This window comes from Apodemus sylvaticus, chromosome 11 (assembly GCF_947179515.1).
Source record: "Apodemus sylvaticus chromosome 11, mApoSyl1.1, whole genome shotgun sequence".
Lineage (NCBI taxonomy): Eukaryota > Metazoa > Chordata > Mammalia > Rodentia > Muridae > Apodemus > Apodemus sylvaticus.
In genome coordinates, this window is record NC_067482.1 from 65,194,237 (window position 1) to 65,211,071 (window position 16,835).

The 16,835-nt window shown below is 34.3% G+C and overlaps 2 protein-coding genes across 4 annotated transcripts in view; one reads left to right on the forward strand and one right to left on the reverse strand.

Moving 5' to 3' along the window:
• Positions 1 to 1,940, forward strand: part of Lcorl (ligand dependent nuclear receptor corepressor like) — a 143,463-nt gene extending 141,523 nt beyond the window's left edge. For 2 of the 3 annotated variants that reach the window (XM_052199188.1, XM_052199197.1), the window contains one exon: positions 150 to 254. In XM_052199188.1, the coding sequence (XP_052055148.1) occupies positions 150 to 163 (14 nt within the window). In that variant the 3' untranslated portion in view covers positions 164 to 254. Of the gene's footprint in view, positions 1 to 149 lie in introns of all 3 variants that reach the window. The other variant, XM_052199196.1, reaches the window with a different exon arrangement.
• A 96-nt stretch (positions 1,941 to 2,036) lies between these two features.
• Ncapg (non-SMC condensin I complex subunit G) overlaps positions 2,037 to 16,835 on the reverse strand; it is a 29,438-nt gene continuing 14,639 nt past the window's right edge. Inside the window, exons 12-21 of the mRNA XM_052199200.1 lie at positions 15,325 to 15,435; positions 13,921 to 14,040; positions 10,639 to 10,863; positions 9,061 to 9,242; positions 8,495 to 8,669; positions 6,646 to 6,807; positions 6,293 to 6,431; positions 5,919 to 5,990; positions 3,528 to 3,597; positions 2,037 to 2,601 (exon numbers count right to left, since the gene is read on the reverse strand). Of these exons, the coding sequence (XP_052055160.1) occupies positions 2,478 to 2,601; positions 3,528 to 3,597; positions 5,919 to 5,990; positions 6,293 to 6,431; positions 6,646 to 6,807; positions 8,495 to 8,669; positions 9,061 to 9,242; positions 10,639 to 10,863; positions 13,921 to 14,040; positions 15,325 to 15,435 (1,380 nt within the window). The 3' untranslated portion in view covers positions 2,037 to 2,477. The remainder of the gene's footprint in view (positions 2,602 to 3,527; positions 3,598 to 5,918; positions 5,991 to 6,292; positions 6,432 to 6,645; positions 6,808 to 8,494; positions 8,670 to 9,060; positions 9,243 to 10,638; positions 10,864 to 13,920; positions 14,041 to 15,324; positions 15,436 to 16,835) is intronic.

Consider the following 16,835-nt stretch of genomic DNA (forward strand, 5'->3'; position numbering starts at 1 on the left):
TTCAGTTCACTAAGACAGCCATAGAACTAGTGGTGTCAGGATGATAAAGTTTGCTCAGCTGCTTTAGAGTATAAAAAATATTCCAAAACTTTCTACGGGATTGACAATCTGAAGTTTAAACTTAAAATGCCTTACACTTTTTTTTACAGCATACTACAAATGAAAACTGATGAGAAAGTGGATTTGTCTGATGAGAACACAGCAAGCTGCCCATTGAGCCCCATTAAGATGTGCCTTAATCATCCTATTGAATGGAATCTAACAGCAGCATCTCTAGCAAGCTGTACAGTTCAGAACCAAAATCTCAAAAATGAAGAAAATTAGTCTGCAGCCCTTGCACTATCTTTATTTTCTATGTCAATATTCTCATGAAAACCAATTGATACTGAAATATTTCTAGTCTGTGATCTGTCTTTATATTAGGTCATTAGCATTAATCATTTTATTATAATTCTGTTTTTACATACACTACACAAGACCATTGTGGGGTTTTGCAACAAGAGCAGATTTTGATGTTCTCTTTTTAATCGGTGAATTTTTTAATGCCTTCAGCTTAAATATGTAATTGCCCAGTTCTATTTCTGTGCAGTTTTCACATATAACAAATTCTGTAATTTAGAAAGCTAGTATTGTAAAGATATGTGATAATGGCCTAACCCATGAACAGTTGTGTAACAGGTGGATGCTAACTACCTCGAAGCAAACTGGGAAAGGCAAAGGTATCAGTTAGAAGTATATCTCTTCTAAAGTTATATATGTATAGAAAAAGATTAGCTTATCAAATAGCATGTTTTCATTCATTTAAAAAAAAAAGGAGGAGTATCAGTTCCCTTTCTGTAATTTAAACCTCTCATCTGTGGGCCGTAAGCAATGGCACAATTGCATGTTTACTCTTCAGCAAATTTGTGCCTCAGTGGTAAACAAGAACACTGGTTTAAGTTCACAATTCTGAATGAAAAAAAGGGTGACTGTTTTTATACCTATTGGTTTTATTGTATTTTAGCAGTTTGGTCCAAAGTTTATAGGGAATCATGTAGAAGCAGGACAATATTCCTTAAGAATGCTAATGATGGTAGGTATACCGGCAGCCACAGCTATTGTCTAAAATTGGAGTAGTATTACTACTACTAATGGATCGGTGCTTAAAGTCAGAAAAAAGCAAACTTTGGTAGTGTCTACATGATCATAGCTTCTTTCCTTTTGGCTACTCTGCACGTCTAATGAGATGACAGTTCACTCCTGGTGGCATCCCCCTACACCATGTTAATGTGCCATTTTAGCCATGCTAACTTCCTATTCCCCATGAATTTATTTAAGACGGGGATTTAACAAGAACTATAACAATAAGAAATATGAAGCACAGGAAAAGACACAGAGCCAAAAGATGAACAACAGCGCTTTTCACTGGTTTATATCATTACCATATCTGCCTTTTCCTTTTGCTTAATAAGCATTCTTGCTGTGTAACTTTGACTCCTTTTCTGAGTTCTATGAAGCACATATTATGTATATAGATTAGCCTTTTGGTTCTAAAAGCCAGCAATATTACCTTTCACTCCATCTCAGAACATTTGTGAAAATAAATGGCCTCTGATAAATAAATTTAAAGAAGCAGAAGCACAATTAATAAAAATTTCATGTTAGGACATTTTTATCCAAATAAAAGGTGTTTCTTTGGGTATGGCAGAAAGAAAAAGGACTACTTTTATACAATGCAAGTTTCAAAATATTTATGTTTCATAAAAGTGACAATTTCAAAAGATAATACAAATTAACAGTGAAGAAACTGTGCTCATAAGTCAGTACATAAAGATGACAGTCTTATAACTTTTATTTCCCATTAGTATTGTTTATTATTCAAGGTAGAATATATTTTGATGTGCCATAAACTAATGTATCTTTCATGATTAATGTGTGTGTGGACACCTCCCTAATATAGAATCATTCATAAACTAGTGTTCCTATATGGAAAAATTTAGGAAGAGAAATTACCCATTGAGGTAAAGTTATCAAATAAATACTCAGTATAGGAATGATGCAATTTCTCAAAGCCATTGTTTAATATAAATACAGAGTGCTTTGGTTCATTGTACTGTCCTCAGTGGTCATGAGCAGCTTTCTGGGTAACTCTGTGTACTCCAGCCTGCAAATCCCATTTGTTTGGTGTCTGACATACTCACCTATGTTAGAGCTAGTCTAAGTTTCTCTAATATAAGCTACTGGGCTGATTATAAATCTTTCCAAAATGTAATAATTTCATAGGGTTCACCTAGGGAACCTATTTAAAAGCAGGTTTCTAGGCCCACCTAACAGTCTGATAAAAACAAATCTGGATCCATGCAGATGGATCACACTAAGATATGCTGAAGTCATGTGGCATCATTCATATTTCCAGAAACAGAGCAGGCATTTCTGACTTCGCCATAGTAACTATTAAAGCAAAGATATAAGCACAACTTCAAAGGACTCCATCCTTATCAGCTCTCTAAACTTGGATCTTCATTAAGAAACTCTGCAAGGTTAAGTTTACTTTTCTGTAGCGCAGCTGTTTTGGCTCGTCTGGGTAATCTCATCTTCATTTCTGATGGTGGTTCATGATCACTAAACAGATGTTAAAAACATTCATTTAGATATAAGCTTTAAAAATCAGAAAATTTATAAATTAAACTTTTGGTTTCTGACATTCCAATATTGTGTAATAGATAGCCTGCATTTAATAACTAAGCTTAAAACTAAAAATTTCGAGCAATAACCAAAAATCCAATGGCTGGATGGCTATCCTGCCAAGTGAATCAGAAAGTCTAACTACTCTGGTGATTTTTAATCTACTGGTAAAACCTGGTATCATACATATAGGGAAAGAAGCAAAGCACAAGCTTTTACAGTGGAGCTTGTCATTACATAGCGACCACACAATCGCCCGAAAGAAGGATTTAGATTTCAGGTGGGGGGTAAAAAAGGACTGTTATCTTAATTTAGTATATTGCTAAAACATTGTAAAGTCCCCCCCAAAAAAAAACACTTTAATCAAGGTTTAATCTAAGAAATCCAGGATCCAGTGACTAAATGTAAGACAGTTTCAGGCTCAACCTTGGCTTGACAATGACTAAAAAAAACTATTAACACGAAAAACTAGTACACTAAAGTTACAAGCAAAATTGTAACTGAAAGAATCCAAATGTTATCTAAATCAAGGTAAGAGTTACATATATAAAGTCATGTAAGCAGAATACATGGAAATACATGAGAATATATGGAAACTCTTGTTTCCATATTATCTCATGTATATACAAAGAGAGTATATTAAAGTACTACGAAAGCCAATGCCAACTAATAAAAATATACACCTCTTCTTAAGTCAAATGTTCTTGATAATTTTAGACTATTTACCAAGATCACAGAAAAATTATGGTTTTTACTATCTGGTAATATACTAAGTTTCACCACAAGAAAATTACAATATTCTACTTCTGAGCAAAATAAAACTGATTGGCATCTTCTAGGTCTGAGAGAAATATATGATATACCTTTCAGAGTCAGTCCCAGCAGTCTGGCGTCTCCTATTGGTCTTAGATGAAACTGGTGCTTTTCTACGTCCTTAAAGACAGTATAAGTTATTGGCAAAATGTTTAATGATTTCGAGTTTCTGAATCTAGTCTCTAAGCCATCCAAATCTTTTACTTTCACCACAACAATCTTTTTCAATACATTCCCTTATTCCTATCCACTCTGATAAGATATTCTCAATACATAGTGCAGGGGGAAATACCAACATTTATGTAAATTTCTTTGGATGAGCACTACAAATATGTGACAAAGAGGCAAACTTTAGGTCACCACATGTGGTGACAAAAATATCTCAGGCTGGGTGTGATAGCTCATTTGGTAAAGCTCTGGCTTTGTTAAGGATAGAGGTTAATTGCCAGAACCCAAATAACAGTGAGGTGTAGTAGCACATGCTTATAATCCCAGCACTGGGAAGAAAGAGACAAGCAGGGGCTCTGCCTCGATCCCTAGCCTACTTGGAGAGCTCCAGACCAGTGAGAAACTCTTGTCTCAGATACAAGTAGACCGTGACCAAGGAGTCTCCATATAAACACTTATGCACACATAAATAAATGATCACACACATATTAATCAGTTTTATTTTACAGCAGAGGTAGAATTAATATAGAAAAATTAACAAAAATGTTACAAGGGCAAGCTCAATCAATGAACAGTTTCTAAATGGAACTGTGTTATATATATTCATCTTTGAAGCACGACATTGCTTAACTAGTCTGGCCTCAAACTGATGGGCTCATGCTAGCCTCACACAACCTCTAGAAAAGCCGTTATATCTGACATTGTACCTGGCTTCAAAAGAAATTTAAACAGCAAAATACAGGTTGCTTGTAAAACACTTTAATTTATACATAGAAAATTCAAATGTGTTCTTAAATATAATCAATGTGTTTTTTTTTTTTTAAAAAAAAAAAGAACCTTTATTCACCAGGGTTTAATTGTTATATTCTACAAGGTTGAAAAGAGAGGACTGGGGACTGTGCTCAGTGGGGAGGGGAGCGAGCTTGCCTAGCCTATACAAATCCTGGTTTGCTCAGCCATGTAAAATGGAGCATGGTGATTCAGCACCTATATTCCCAGCCTGTAATCACAAGCTCAAGGTCAAAATAGTGACTTTGAAGTTAGCCTAGGATATATGAGAACGTATTCTGAAAAAAGAGACATAGTAAATTTGGCCTGCAATGTTCTTCATTTATAAGAAATAAAATGTAGCATGTATATATTAAGTTTGGACTATTAAAAAATGGAGTTTTCATACTTTATTCTGTAACTAAAAGTAATCTGATCAATTTTTATGAAAATGAAAATCAACTGTTCATTCGACAATTTATTTGAAAATTGTATATCCTATTCATTGTTATATATTTCCCCCTCATATTTTATTTATTTGCTTTCAATAATGTATTTATCCCTAAGAAAACATCCAAAAATATGGAAGTAATTTGGAACAATATCCAGTAATTGGTGTTTAAATAACTGGTTTGTTATGAAACAATGTTATGGCCCAATTCTATTCTAGAAAAGATTAAATATACTTAGAACAGAGCCATAAAACTATTTTCAGTAATTAAAATCATGTTTGGCTCATGGGTGGGACTATTAGTGTTCTTGATGGTAGGTCTGCTTGGATGTACTTTCTTATTCTTCTGTAATAAGCATGCATTGCTTTTGTAATAAGGAATTAATAAAACAATTAAAAAGCCTTGAATTTCCGATGTTTTGAAAATGGTCCCCTGCTATTAAACATGCATTTATTCTAATAAATATTCTATTGTTGGATACCCATTGGGAAATTGGAAGAAAAATGAAATTAGGTGGGGAAAAGGAAGTAAAAAGAAATACAAAAACTTGGGAGGAAAAAAAAATGCTTATTCACACACACACACACACACACACACACACACACACAAAAGTACTAAAACTTCTAACTACAAATAAAACTCTTATTTAACTTTTTCTTTTCCTTTCCTTTATTGGTTGATATCGGGCTTTCTACATAACCCAGGCTGGCCTAAAAACTAACAGAGATCGGCCTGTTTCTGCCTCCCAAGTGCTGGGATTAAAGGTATATAATCCATGCCTAAATTAAAGGCAATTTAACCTATTCTTAATTTATCCCCCAAAAGCCCTTTATTGTATAATGTTTTTGTTCAAAAGCATATGGAACAATAACTATATAATCTTCAGAAAAAGCAATAATCCCCACCATCTGAAGGAAATAAAACAATTATGTATTCCTAAACCATTCAAACATTTTTTTACTCCAAAGAAAGTAAAGATAAGGAAGCTTGCCAAGTTAGTATTTTCACTTGAAAAATAACTGTACTTCAAGATGCAGTCAATGCACACATTACCTCTGTTAGTTTTTCCTTGTGTAGATCTTGATGTTTGAGTTCCTTTCCCATTCCTCACAGGAGTCATATATTCTTCCATACATGAAATCATACAAAAATATAAAAAGGACAGTCCTATTAGCAGCTATCAAATGGTTATAATGAATCACCATTCCAAAAGTGTGAATACTACAAAGTAAAGGCTCCTGACAAGACAGTAAGAAATGTACTCAAATAAATTGAAAGGTGGAATAAACACATGAGTAATAGCTTTTATCAAGAGGATTATTAAGAAAAAGGTTTTTGTTCGTTTCTGAAATTCAATCAAACAAAATAAAAATCTCAGTAAAAATAAAATTATAATTTTCTAGATATTCAGGTCAGTATGTATTTACCATTTTCATTCTGAAGAACCTTTGTAGTTGTGTTGACATCCTGTGTTACCACGCTTTGGTCGTCAAATTCTTTAGTTCCTTTTCCTAACTGAATCTTAATCTTCTCCAAGGCTCTCAGACATGTCCTATCTGTTACTTTCTGGGAGGCGGGGAGGATGCAGGAAATGGAAAGCAAGTAATCTTTCAAAGTTATATGCCAATATCAAGTTTGAAAACATTCTTAAATTACACGAAATTAATGAAGAAAACAGTTACTTCAAGTGAACATGCAAAATATATAGTAACAATTACTTAATATATCCATCTAAATTCCACCTTGATTTATATATAAACACAAACTACGAGTACTTTACCTCCAGAATTTCATCCAATAGAAGTATGAGCTCTTTTGTAACACTGCTACTGAGTTCTACCAAACTCAAAGCTTTTGTATAAACCCGATTTTCTGGTGAGGATGGACTTGTTAGGATCTCATTGCAAATTTTTATAGCCAAGTTGTCATGTACTGTTAAGGCCTAAACAATTAAAAATAAAAAGCTCTATAAAATAAAAATGCTTTCATCACAATACATACAGTTCTATACATCAAACAATATTTTTAGCTATCTTGCAAAAGTCTCATTTGCATAGTGTCTAAACTAAATTTAGCTCTCCCTGCCTCCAAAAGAAACTCCTTCCTTTATTACAAGGAGCAAGTCTACCCCTTTTAGAATTAAAGTATTATCCAGTTGTTGAAATAACCCAGACTGATGAAAAGTGGAACTTTTCCAAACTCACACCATTCCTCATAAAGGTCAGTCCACACCAAGTGCCCTAGCTAACCGATGCAAAGGTCCCACAGTGCAGCTTATTTCAATTTTTAGCAATTCAAAGAACATCTCAGTTCTGGAATTCCTTACAGATCAACGAAAACTCTTGTTTACATGCCAATTCAATTCAGCCTACTTTGTTCACTTTCCCAAGAACTGTATGATTTAAGACTAGACTTTCCTCAGATTTTGCCATCTCATTTGCCTCTCAACTTTCCCCAAATAATCTTACCACTTCATCTCATATAATCCTAAGTGACCATTAAATGAGTCTTCTTGGTACCTAAATCTCATTCTATTAACCCTTTAATACTAAGTCTTATATATACACTGCAAATAGGGCCAACTCAGGCCATTGTACAATCATCAACATTTATGATCTTTATATATACATCTTTCCTTTCTACTCAAACCACTTCTCAAATCCCAAGCAGGCCCAAGTGAATTTTTAAAACTCAAATGAATTTTAAAACTAGTAACACAGCCAAGTCTGATGGCACACATCTATAATCCTATCAACTTGGAGGGCAGAGGTAGTACAACTGCAAAAAAAAAAAAAAAAAAAAAAAAAAAACTCAAGGCCTGCCTGAGCACCTTAAGCAAAATAAGTTAAAAGAGGGCTCCAGATATAGTTCAGCAGTAAACAGTTAGTTGTGTAGCACCTGTAAGACGGTAGGTTTAATACCCTGTAAGGCAAATAAAAGTAATGATACATATCTCATTCCTATAATGAATCTTATACTTTTCTGAAGTCCAAAGCACTTGATGGCTAATGACTGTTAACATATTGTGCTTAATATCATTTATAATATAATCTCCCTAATAACATATAATGTGACTCAAGCAGAGCAGTCACTAAATAGCAAATAAATATAGACAGAACAAAACTGTCAGCTTGTAGTTAGCATCTGAAATTATTAACACATCAAATTTCTAAGCATTCAAACATTATTAAAGAATTTTAGACAAGTTTGTAATTCCACTATGTGCTTCTCTAAAAGACAGAAGGGGAAAAAAAAACCTTGAGAGAAATGCCTTTAAATTGTCCTCCTTCCTCAGTATCAACAGCGTAACAAGCAAGCCAACACTTGCAGATGTAGTAACAGGTTACTTCAGTGATTACCTTGCTAAGTGGAAGAATGACAATAGAAATGATGACATTTTAGTAACTTCTAGGTTACAAAACATTTGCAGTGATCACTTCTATTTTCATGATTTCTACACATTTACCCAGAGACACTCTTCCCTGCCTCCCATAACTGCTTTATATACCAAAAAAACAAAAGGCTCAATATAAATGTAGTTCATCATGATTTCAAAAAACCCAGGAGAAGGATTCTTAAACAATGATCTTCATGCAGTTATATTTGTTGCCCCAGGCTACCATACATACCTGATAATCTTGAGAATCCTTTGTCTGAGGATTTAATCCACTTGGTCTTGTCAGATCAACAAGCAATTCTGCAACATTTGTGACATCTACTTCAGCTAAAGGAGATGACGCTGGGGCATTGACCAGTGTTTGCACAACTGGAATAAAGGCTTGTTCAAAGCACTCCTGATTAGTCCTGTTGAAAAGCAATCAGAACTTTCAGCACAAGGCCAAGGACATCTGCCCTGCTGAAGACTTCAGATCCCTCTAACCTCTTTGCCATTTGCCATTTCCAACTTAAAGGTGCTAAATAAAATGATTTGACAAGAAAAAAAAACCCTCCAATTACAAGCAAGTTGGCAAATCATTACTTGAGAGAAAAGTTTTAATTCTAAAATATGTACAAATTGTATTGATGAAATATAGTTCCTTTTATACTTATATATGCAGGAAAGATAAATCTGGGTATATAAAATGTATGTTATATTCTTATATTCATCTACAGAAAAGTATATCAAGAACAAAATGGCACAGATATAACTCAGGGTGATGAATCTGACTTTAAATAAGATGTTATCAGTGGCTACCTGCTTGCATAAGCAAACATGGGGAAAAACACTCCTAGGCAATGTCGAAGCCGAACATCCTCTTCAGTCACAGGATTATACCATAACAAAATAAGACGAGAGAGAATCCTGCTGCTGACCAAAAGCCCAGAAAACATCAGCTTGGCTAGTCCTTCTGCAGCTCCTGTCCTGAGTTCAGACACCTAGTGAAAATGACATTCATTAGAAAGTTGCTATCTCTAGTTTCCTTTTAAACTTCTGTGTGATATTTTAAATAACTATCCTAATATCATTAGTTTTATTATGCATGTGATGAAAGTAGGATCTCCACAGGTTTTAAGCTAGACTTGACTACACAGTAAGTTCTAAATTAACCTGGGCTACAGAATGTCACTGTCTCAAAAATCAGAACTGAAATAAAATATTTATAGGATTACAATGAATAGTGCTCAGGGAAGTTCTGCAGTAATAAATATCTCCATTTTAAAAAAATCTCAAATTGAAAATCTCTAAATTATACCTTAATGACAAGAAAAGAGCAATTAATCTGACTATAAGGGAAACAAAATTTAGAATTGAGGTAACAAGGAAAATATAGTAAAAGAAAAGCAGATATCACAAGAAAACTAGGATAATTCACTTACAAAAATGATTGAAAAGTTTTCTATCAAAATAGTAGCAAACCAAATTTATCAACACGGTGAAAGGACTATGCATCATGAACACACAGAAGTTAACCCAGAAATCCACTGAGAGCGCATATGAAAATCAAGTAATGTTTGACACCATACCAATGTATCAAAGAGAAGAACCTATTGGCTGAAGCAGAAAGAACATTTAACAAAATTAACATCTTTTTATTAAGATATAAACACAAAATAGCCAGGGATATAAGAATAGAAAGTAATTCTCTCAAAATGGTAAATGGTATTTATGAAAAGCCCTGGAACTAACACATTTATTAACAAGATTCACAACTTTTCCACTAAACTCACAAATCTGACAAGGACATTTGCTTCAGACACTTAACGGCTGGTAGTCAACACTGTAGTAGATGAGCAGAGCAATCAAATAAGAAATAAACTCCATGGAGTTAATACTGTGCCTATTCAGAAATGACATGGTTCTACACAGAAAAAAAAAATGCCAAGAATTCCCTTTCCGAAATTATGTAATAAGCCAATTCAGTAAAGTTATAAAGTTAAACACTTATACGCACAAATCTCAGCTGAGTTTCTATACTACAACAGTGAACAATCCAAAAAGAAAATAAAGAAAAAAAAAAAACCAAAAGAAATTTAATACTTGTTTTAAATAATAAAAAATGTTTTTAAAAAAGAAAAGCTATGTTCATTTGCAATCCAATATGTTCTAATTTCATTTCTGTTACTGTGGTAAAAACATTGTGACAAAGCACTTTCAGTTCTTTGAACACTAATTTGATAATGAAAATATAGTAGATGTAAAATTCACATTTTAAATTAAGACTTTTTAAAAACCAAATAAAATTGTGTCAAAAGTAAATGAGTACAAAGTTAAAGCAAAGAACATAAAGATGCTACAAACGCTTCACAGCTGTAGAGTTGGGTGATTTCTTACCTCGCTGTCTAAGAAGTCAGAGAGAAGCTTCAGAACACTCTTAGCTGTGTCAGTCTCTTTAGCATCAATTTCTTCTTGCTCATCATGACTGTTTATTTCTGCACCTTCACGTTGAATGGCCTTAACTTTCTGAGTTTTAAATGGCTCAGTCCCAAACATCATCAGTTGGTCAAAGATTGCCTTTAAAGCACTTATTTTTATTATGACATCATCAATTTGCAAAACCTACAATTAGAAATGACCCCCCCAATAATTTCAGTAAAACAACATAATTCTATAACCTAAATAAAATTAGTATCTTTTCCTAATTAAATCTCAATGAGTGTTAAGTGTGAACATTTTTCAGAATTATAATTAAGGTTTTCATTTTTAAAAAGAAGTATGTTTATCTCATAACACATGGAGCTTTGGTCCTCAATTTTTGTAGTAGAAAAAAAGTTTTAGAGTCAGTGGCCATATGGATTATATTATTTTGTCCTTTCATAACAAAACCGAAAAAAGAACTCCAACTATGATTCTAATACCCAGAAAAACTGCATTGTTATATATAAATTGTTTTTCCTGCCTATCAAAAGAATTAATATGGTACATTCTAATTCTTTGTTACAATGTCAGTACTATTACATTTCTTTGAAGAAAAAATTTTCTCTTCACTTAGTAAATTCAGATTTCCTTAACAGTGAATTCAGTTACCAAGTAGATTCTTTTATAAAGCAGTTTGGGGAGCTAGGGAAATGACCTAGTCTATAAAGTGCCTGTCAAAGCTAAGCATGAGGACCTCATTCCAGAGAGCTAGCAACCACACAAGAAGCTATGTGTGCAGAGCAGTGCACAATGATAGTCCTAGCACTGGGGGCACAGAGACAGGTGGATTCCTGGGATTCATTAGCCTTCCAACCTAACCAAATCAAGGAGGTCCTGGTTCAGTGAGAGATCCTTGTCAGAGTTAGAAGAGAGACTGAGGAAGGTATCCCAACATAGATCTCTGTATATGCACACAAATGGTTTAAGTCTATCTTGAGTTAAAAACTACACAACAAATTCCAAAACCATGGGGGCAAAGGGATTCTACTATGAAAGATTTAACTATATTATACAATTTAACTTGGCCTTTAAAATAAACAAAAATCACTTCTATGTTGGTCAAATTATTATAATTAGAAATATGATTTATGAGGGCTGGAGAGATGGCTCAGCAGTTAAGAGCACTGACTGCTCTTCTGAAGGTCCTGAGTTCAAATCCCAGCAACCACAATGGTGGCTCACAACCATCTATAAAGAGATCTGACACCCTCTTCTAGCCTCTTCTCGTGTGTCTGAAGACAGCTTAGATATACTAATAAATAAATATTTTTAAAAAAAAAAAGAAAAAAGAAAAATGATTTATTCTCAAAACTTTGAAGAATATGTCAAGAACATATCCACTCCATGCTTTAAGAATGAGCTGTAAATCTACCAAAACCCTGAGAACTCCGAATATGCTACTAGCTCAGAATCAAGTGTTTCCTTCACACTCTCACTGACCTTCACATGCAGCAATAGCTACCAATATTCAATCCTAATGAGATTTTAAAACAAAATAATTCCTCTCTTCTGCTTTCTAACAGACCTTTATACATTATATCAACTTTTATTACTAACAGTTTAATAAGTTTTCTTATCCCAAAATAGACTAATCTAAAAAAACTTTCAATGAAGCCTTGAGAATACTTATTTAAAAAAGAAAAAACAAAAAAACTTTTATAGAGCTAGGCATGGTGGCACATACTTTTAATACCAGCACTCTGGGAACAGAGGCAGGTATATATCTCTGAATTCAAGACCAGCCTAGTCTATAAAGCCAGGTCAAGGCCAGCCAAGGCTACATAGAGAAACCTTGTCTCAAAATATCAAAAATAAATAATTAACTTAAAAACAGCTTTAATAAAGATTACAAGATTGGATCTATTTAGTAGTTATCTTCTTTTGATTATGGACCCTATTGTATAACTTTTTTAAAAGCTAAACAATAAATAAAAAATATTTAAAACTTAAAAATCATACCTCAGAATAATATAAAAATATAGGTAAACTGCAAGTTTCTGCCCTTGAATCTGCTATCATTCAAATACTTTTAACTTACCAAAAAAAAAAGGGGGGGGGGGGGACAGTTCCAACAATTGATTTAACTGAGGTAAGTTATTAGACTTTCATATCCCAAGATAACAGTATTTATATGTAGGTATACAAGTAGGGCAGGGCTATGCCCAAGAAAGAAAAAGAAAGGGTTGGGAGAACAACAGGACACATGAAATTAAAGCAGAACGGAGGTTCTAAGAGGTATAAGGGTATGTGGTATGTGGTAGGTGGGTTGGGGACAAAAGAGTAAAAACAAAACAACAGTTTCTTCCTTGAATCAATTTTAATGGAAATGTGTATTTTACAGTGCAAGTTCTTGGAGCACAGGGACATCCTGCACAGTCTTTCTCCTGTTAGACTTCACTTTGCTTACTTTCCTAGCCATATGTCCTTTTGTTCCTCAAACAAGCCAAATAAATCCTACCCCTAAGACCTCTCTCCTCTATTCTTTTTTCTAAGAAAATAAAATGTCTGAGCTGGAGAGATGACTCAGCAGTTAAGAATACTTATGCTCTTGCAAAGGACACAAGTTCAGTTTCCATGAGCATCTGTGTCAGGCAGCTGGCCTGTAACCCCAGCAGGGGTGATTCAATGCCCTCGTTGGGCCTCCATGAGTACCTACACAAACATGGCACATATACAACACACAGCATACCTAAAAAGATAAAATCTTTGAAAGAAAGACAGTACTCTCTCAAGCATTTTAACTTTCCTCTATGAGTCTGAATGTCAAAGTAAGACTCAGGGCAGCACCACTGGCACAGCCACTGTCTGAGCTCACTCTCAGGACTGTTGCTGCTATGCTCTAGCTATGCTTAGCTGGAGTAACACATACATCCTGGCCATTTCCCTTCAGGAAAACAAGCTTCGACAGCACAAGCTCAGGTTGGTTCACCTCGTCCTTTACCTACTACATTCATCCTCAGCTAGAACAGTGACAGCACATAGTATGTATGCACTCACATAAGCTACATGACTCATTTTAAATTGTTACTTCATTTTTTCTACGAAGACATTTTTATAAACTATCAAGATAAAAATTGAAACCCTAAAGATTATCCACAATCATCAATTAAGCATCTAAACACACCTAGAATTTTAACATATCCCCAGAGATACAGAGCATTGCAAGAAATAGGCAGATGGTCATAAAATAAATCCTACCTGTAAGAATAACATAAAGTGTTTACTTGCAAAATCCAGATTCTGTAGTCCACAGCATCCCAAGCACAAAATAGCCAAGTTTCTTACTATAGGATAAACACTCACTATTCCAGGAAGAATCTACAACAAAGAAAAAATTAAAATAATTTTAACCAAGGCAAGAAATGTAAAATGCCATATTAAAATTATGGCCAAAATGATGATTTCCATATGATTTTGTAAGAGTATTTTGTTTCCACACTGACTATTAAGAAAGTTTCGGGAGGGGGAATAAAATATAGAGAGTAAAAAAAGAAATTAATTAATTAAAAGTAAATTTAAAAAAAAGAAAATTTCAACAGTTTAAAAAAAAAAAGGGCTAACTATAAAGTTGATGAAATAGAACATAGCCAGAACAAATTTCCTTCCTATCAATATGTAACACTCCCACATCTGCTAAAACTGATTCAAAGATCCTCAATGCTAACAGAATGAGACAAAACTCCTTAACAGAATGTGGGGTACTATCTACAGACTCATGGCAGACCATGCTCCATTTTGTTTTTCGCATTGCTCAACTGTCTGATTTTGATGCCTAGTTTATTTTATATACTCAAAATATTGCTATAGACTATAAATAATAAAAATTAGTAACGGGATAAGTTTAAATTCTCCCATCTTTAAAACTATGTTTAGAGATGGGAGAATATAAATTCTAAACCTGCATGTTATCACTCTTCAGTTCTAACAGTTACACATTGTTTTAGTAACTCCTGTTGTAAGTCATCTTCCCTCTTTTTCACATAGTATCTTTTAAATATCACAGCACGATCATTTTCCATGAACAGGTCAAACCTGAAATTATTAAGCTAACTCGTGACCACATAAATCTTCGTAACTAGTATCAATAGCGTAACTATATTTTATATTTATTTTATTTTTATATTTTAATTGCATCACTTTTCCTACTTCCCTTTGCTCCCTTCAACCCATTTCATGTCTCCTCCCTCCCATCACATGACCCTCTTATCCCCACTAAAGGCCTCTTTTTTGTTATATTACACACATATAAATGGGTCATATATACAGTTTGTATTTTTTAACAATATCTCCCTCACTTAAGCAGAAGACCCAGGATAGCTATCTGTAGTTTTCCATTTTATGTACACTATATTTCAAGCATTTCTTAGATAATATGCATTCAATAAACATATGCTATGAATAGCTTATGTTTTATTTAAATGTGACTTTTTAAAAATGTATTATTTCAATTATTCCTCATACTATGAAGTAGTCACTGTGGATATACATAGTTCCCTGTATTTATCTGATGTTTAAAGTGGTAGTCTTTTAATTATTAATTAATAATGAACATTATTGCATAATATGGTAGAGGAGTATAGGGTCTCAAAGGCCAGCAGATACCAAAGATTCAATGATCCCATTCATGGTTGCACCAATTCCAGTGGAAATGGACATCTGTTTCAACAGTTCATAACACAAAATAAGACACTTCTGTAATGTTTCCACATCATCCTACAATAAAGGACAAAACAGCCATCATTAGTAAGAAAATCTTTATCCCATCCCTTAAACAATTGCTCTCCTGAGACATTTCCTGTGGCATATTGTCACTCTTTGTTCCTTTGGCAACCTTACCCAACTATGCAACTCTATTTTTCATTCATAAGATAGCCCAATTTTGTGTTATGTTTCCTCCTACATTGAAAGGAAGCTTTAATCAGGATTGTTAAACAACTCAAAATAGATTCAGGAAGTCTCTGAAATTGACCAGATTCACCAGGCCCCTCCCCTGCCAGAGGAACAAAGCCATACTTCTGGAACTCTATCTAGACATATTTTTCAACAATACTAACCCTGTATTACAGAGTACTCATCCTATTCTTTAAAATATCCTTGTATCCATCATCATCTCTGAATAAGGCAGGTTCTTTAATACTGACTATCCAAGGCCTTACATTTATCTGACACATAACATTTCCTCTGACTTGCCTATTACCTCTCCAATTATCTTTCCATGTAAACTGATTTAAAGCACAGCAAGCATCTTCTTTTAAACTCTGTGCCATCATACCTACCATTACAACATCTACATTTCCTTAACTGCTCATTAAGAAGAAACAACACAAAGTGCATAAAAAGTGTAAGTTTATAGTAACTATTATTTAGGTTTAAAACCAGTGGGACTTGGGGACTGTAAGAATAATGGGTTCACATTTGTGAACTGCTTAAAGAGGTAACCACCTAACTAGACTACCATGGGGGGTGGGGGGAGACAACACATCCTAGTACTAGGCGTACTATGCTTAATCTTGACTGCCAACTCGACTGGGCTGAGAAGCAGCTAGTCAATAGAGCATATCACTGGATGTGTGTGAGAGTGCCTCCAAAAACAATTAACAGTACAGAAGATCCACCCTGAATACAAGTGCACCATCCCACCGGCTAGAAGTCTAAAAATACAAGGCAGTAAAGGAAAATACACACACACACACACACAAACCACCAACACCAACACCAACAAACCAGCAGAGGCATCCTGCTCTGCCTGTTGAGTGTCAGGATGGGAGCTACTCTGTTCTGCAACACCCTCTCAACTCTTCCTCATAGAAACCTCTAAACTATATGAACTAAAATAAACCTTCCTTCCCTCCTGTGATGGTTTGTATATACTTGGCCCAGGGAGTGGCAGTATTAGAAGGTGTGGCCCTTACTACCCGAGGACCCAGCTATACCACTCCTGGGCATATACCCAGAAGATGCTCCAACATGTAATAAGGACACATGCTCTACTATGTACATAACAGCCTTATTTATAATAGCCAAAAGCTGAAAAGAACCCAGATGTCCCCCAACACAGGAATGGACACAGAAAATGTGGAACATTTACACAATGAAATACAAATCAGCTATTA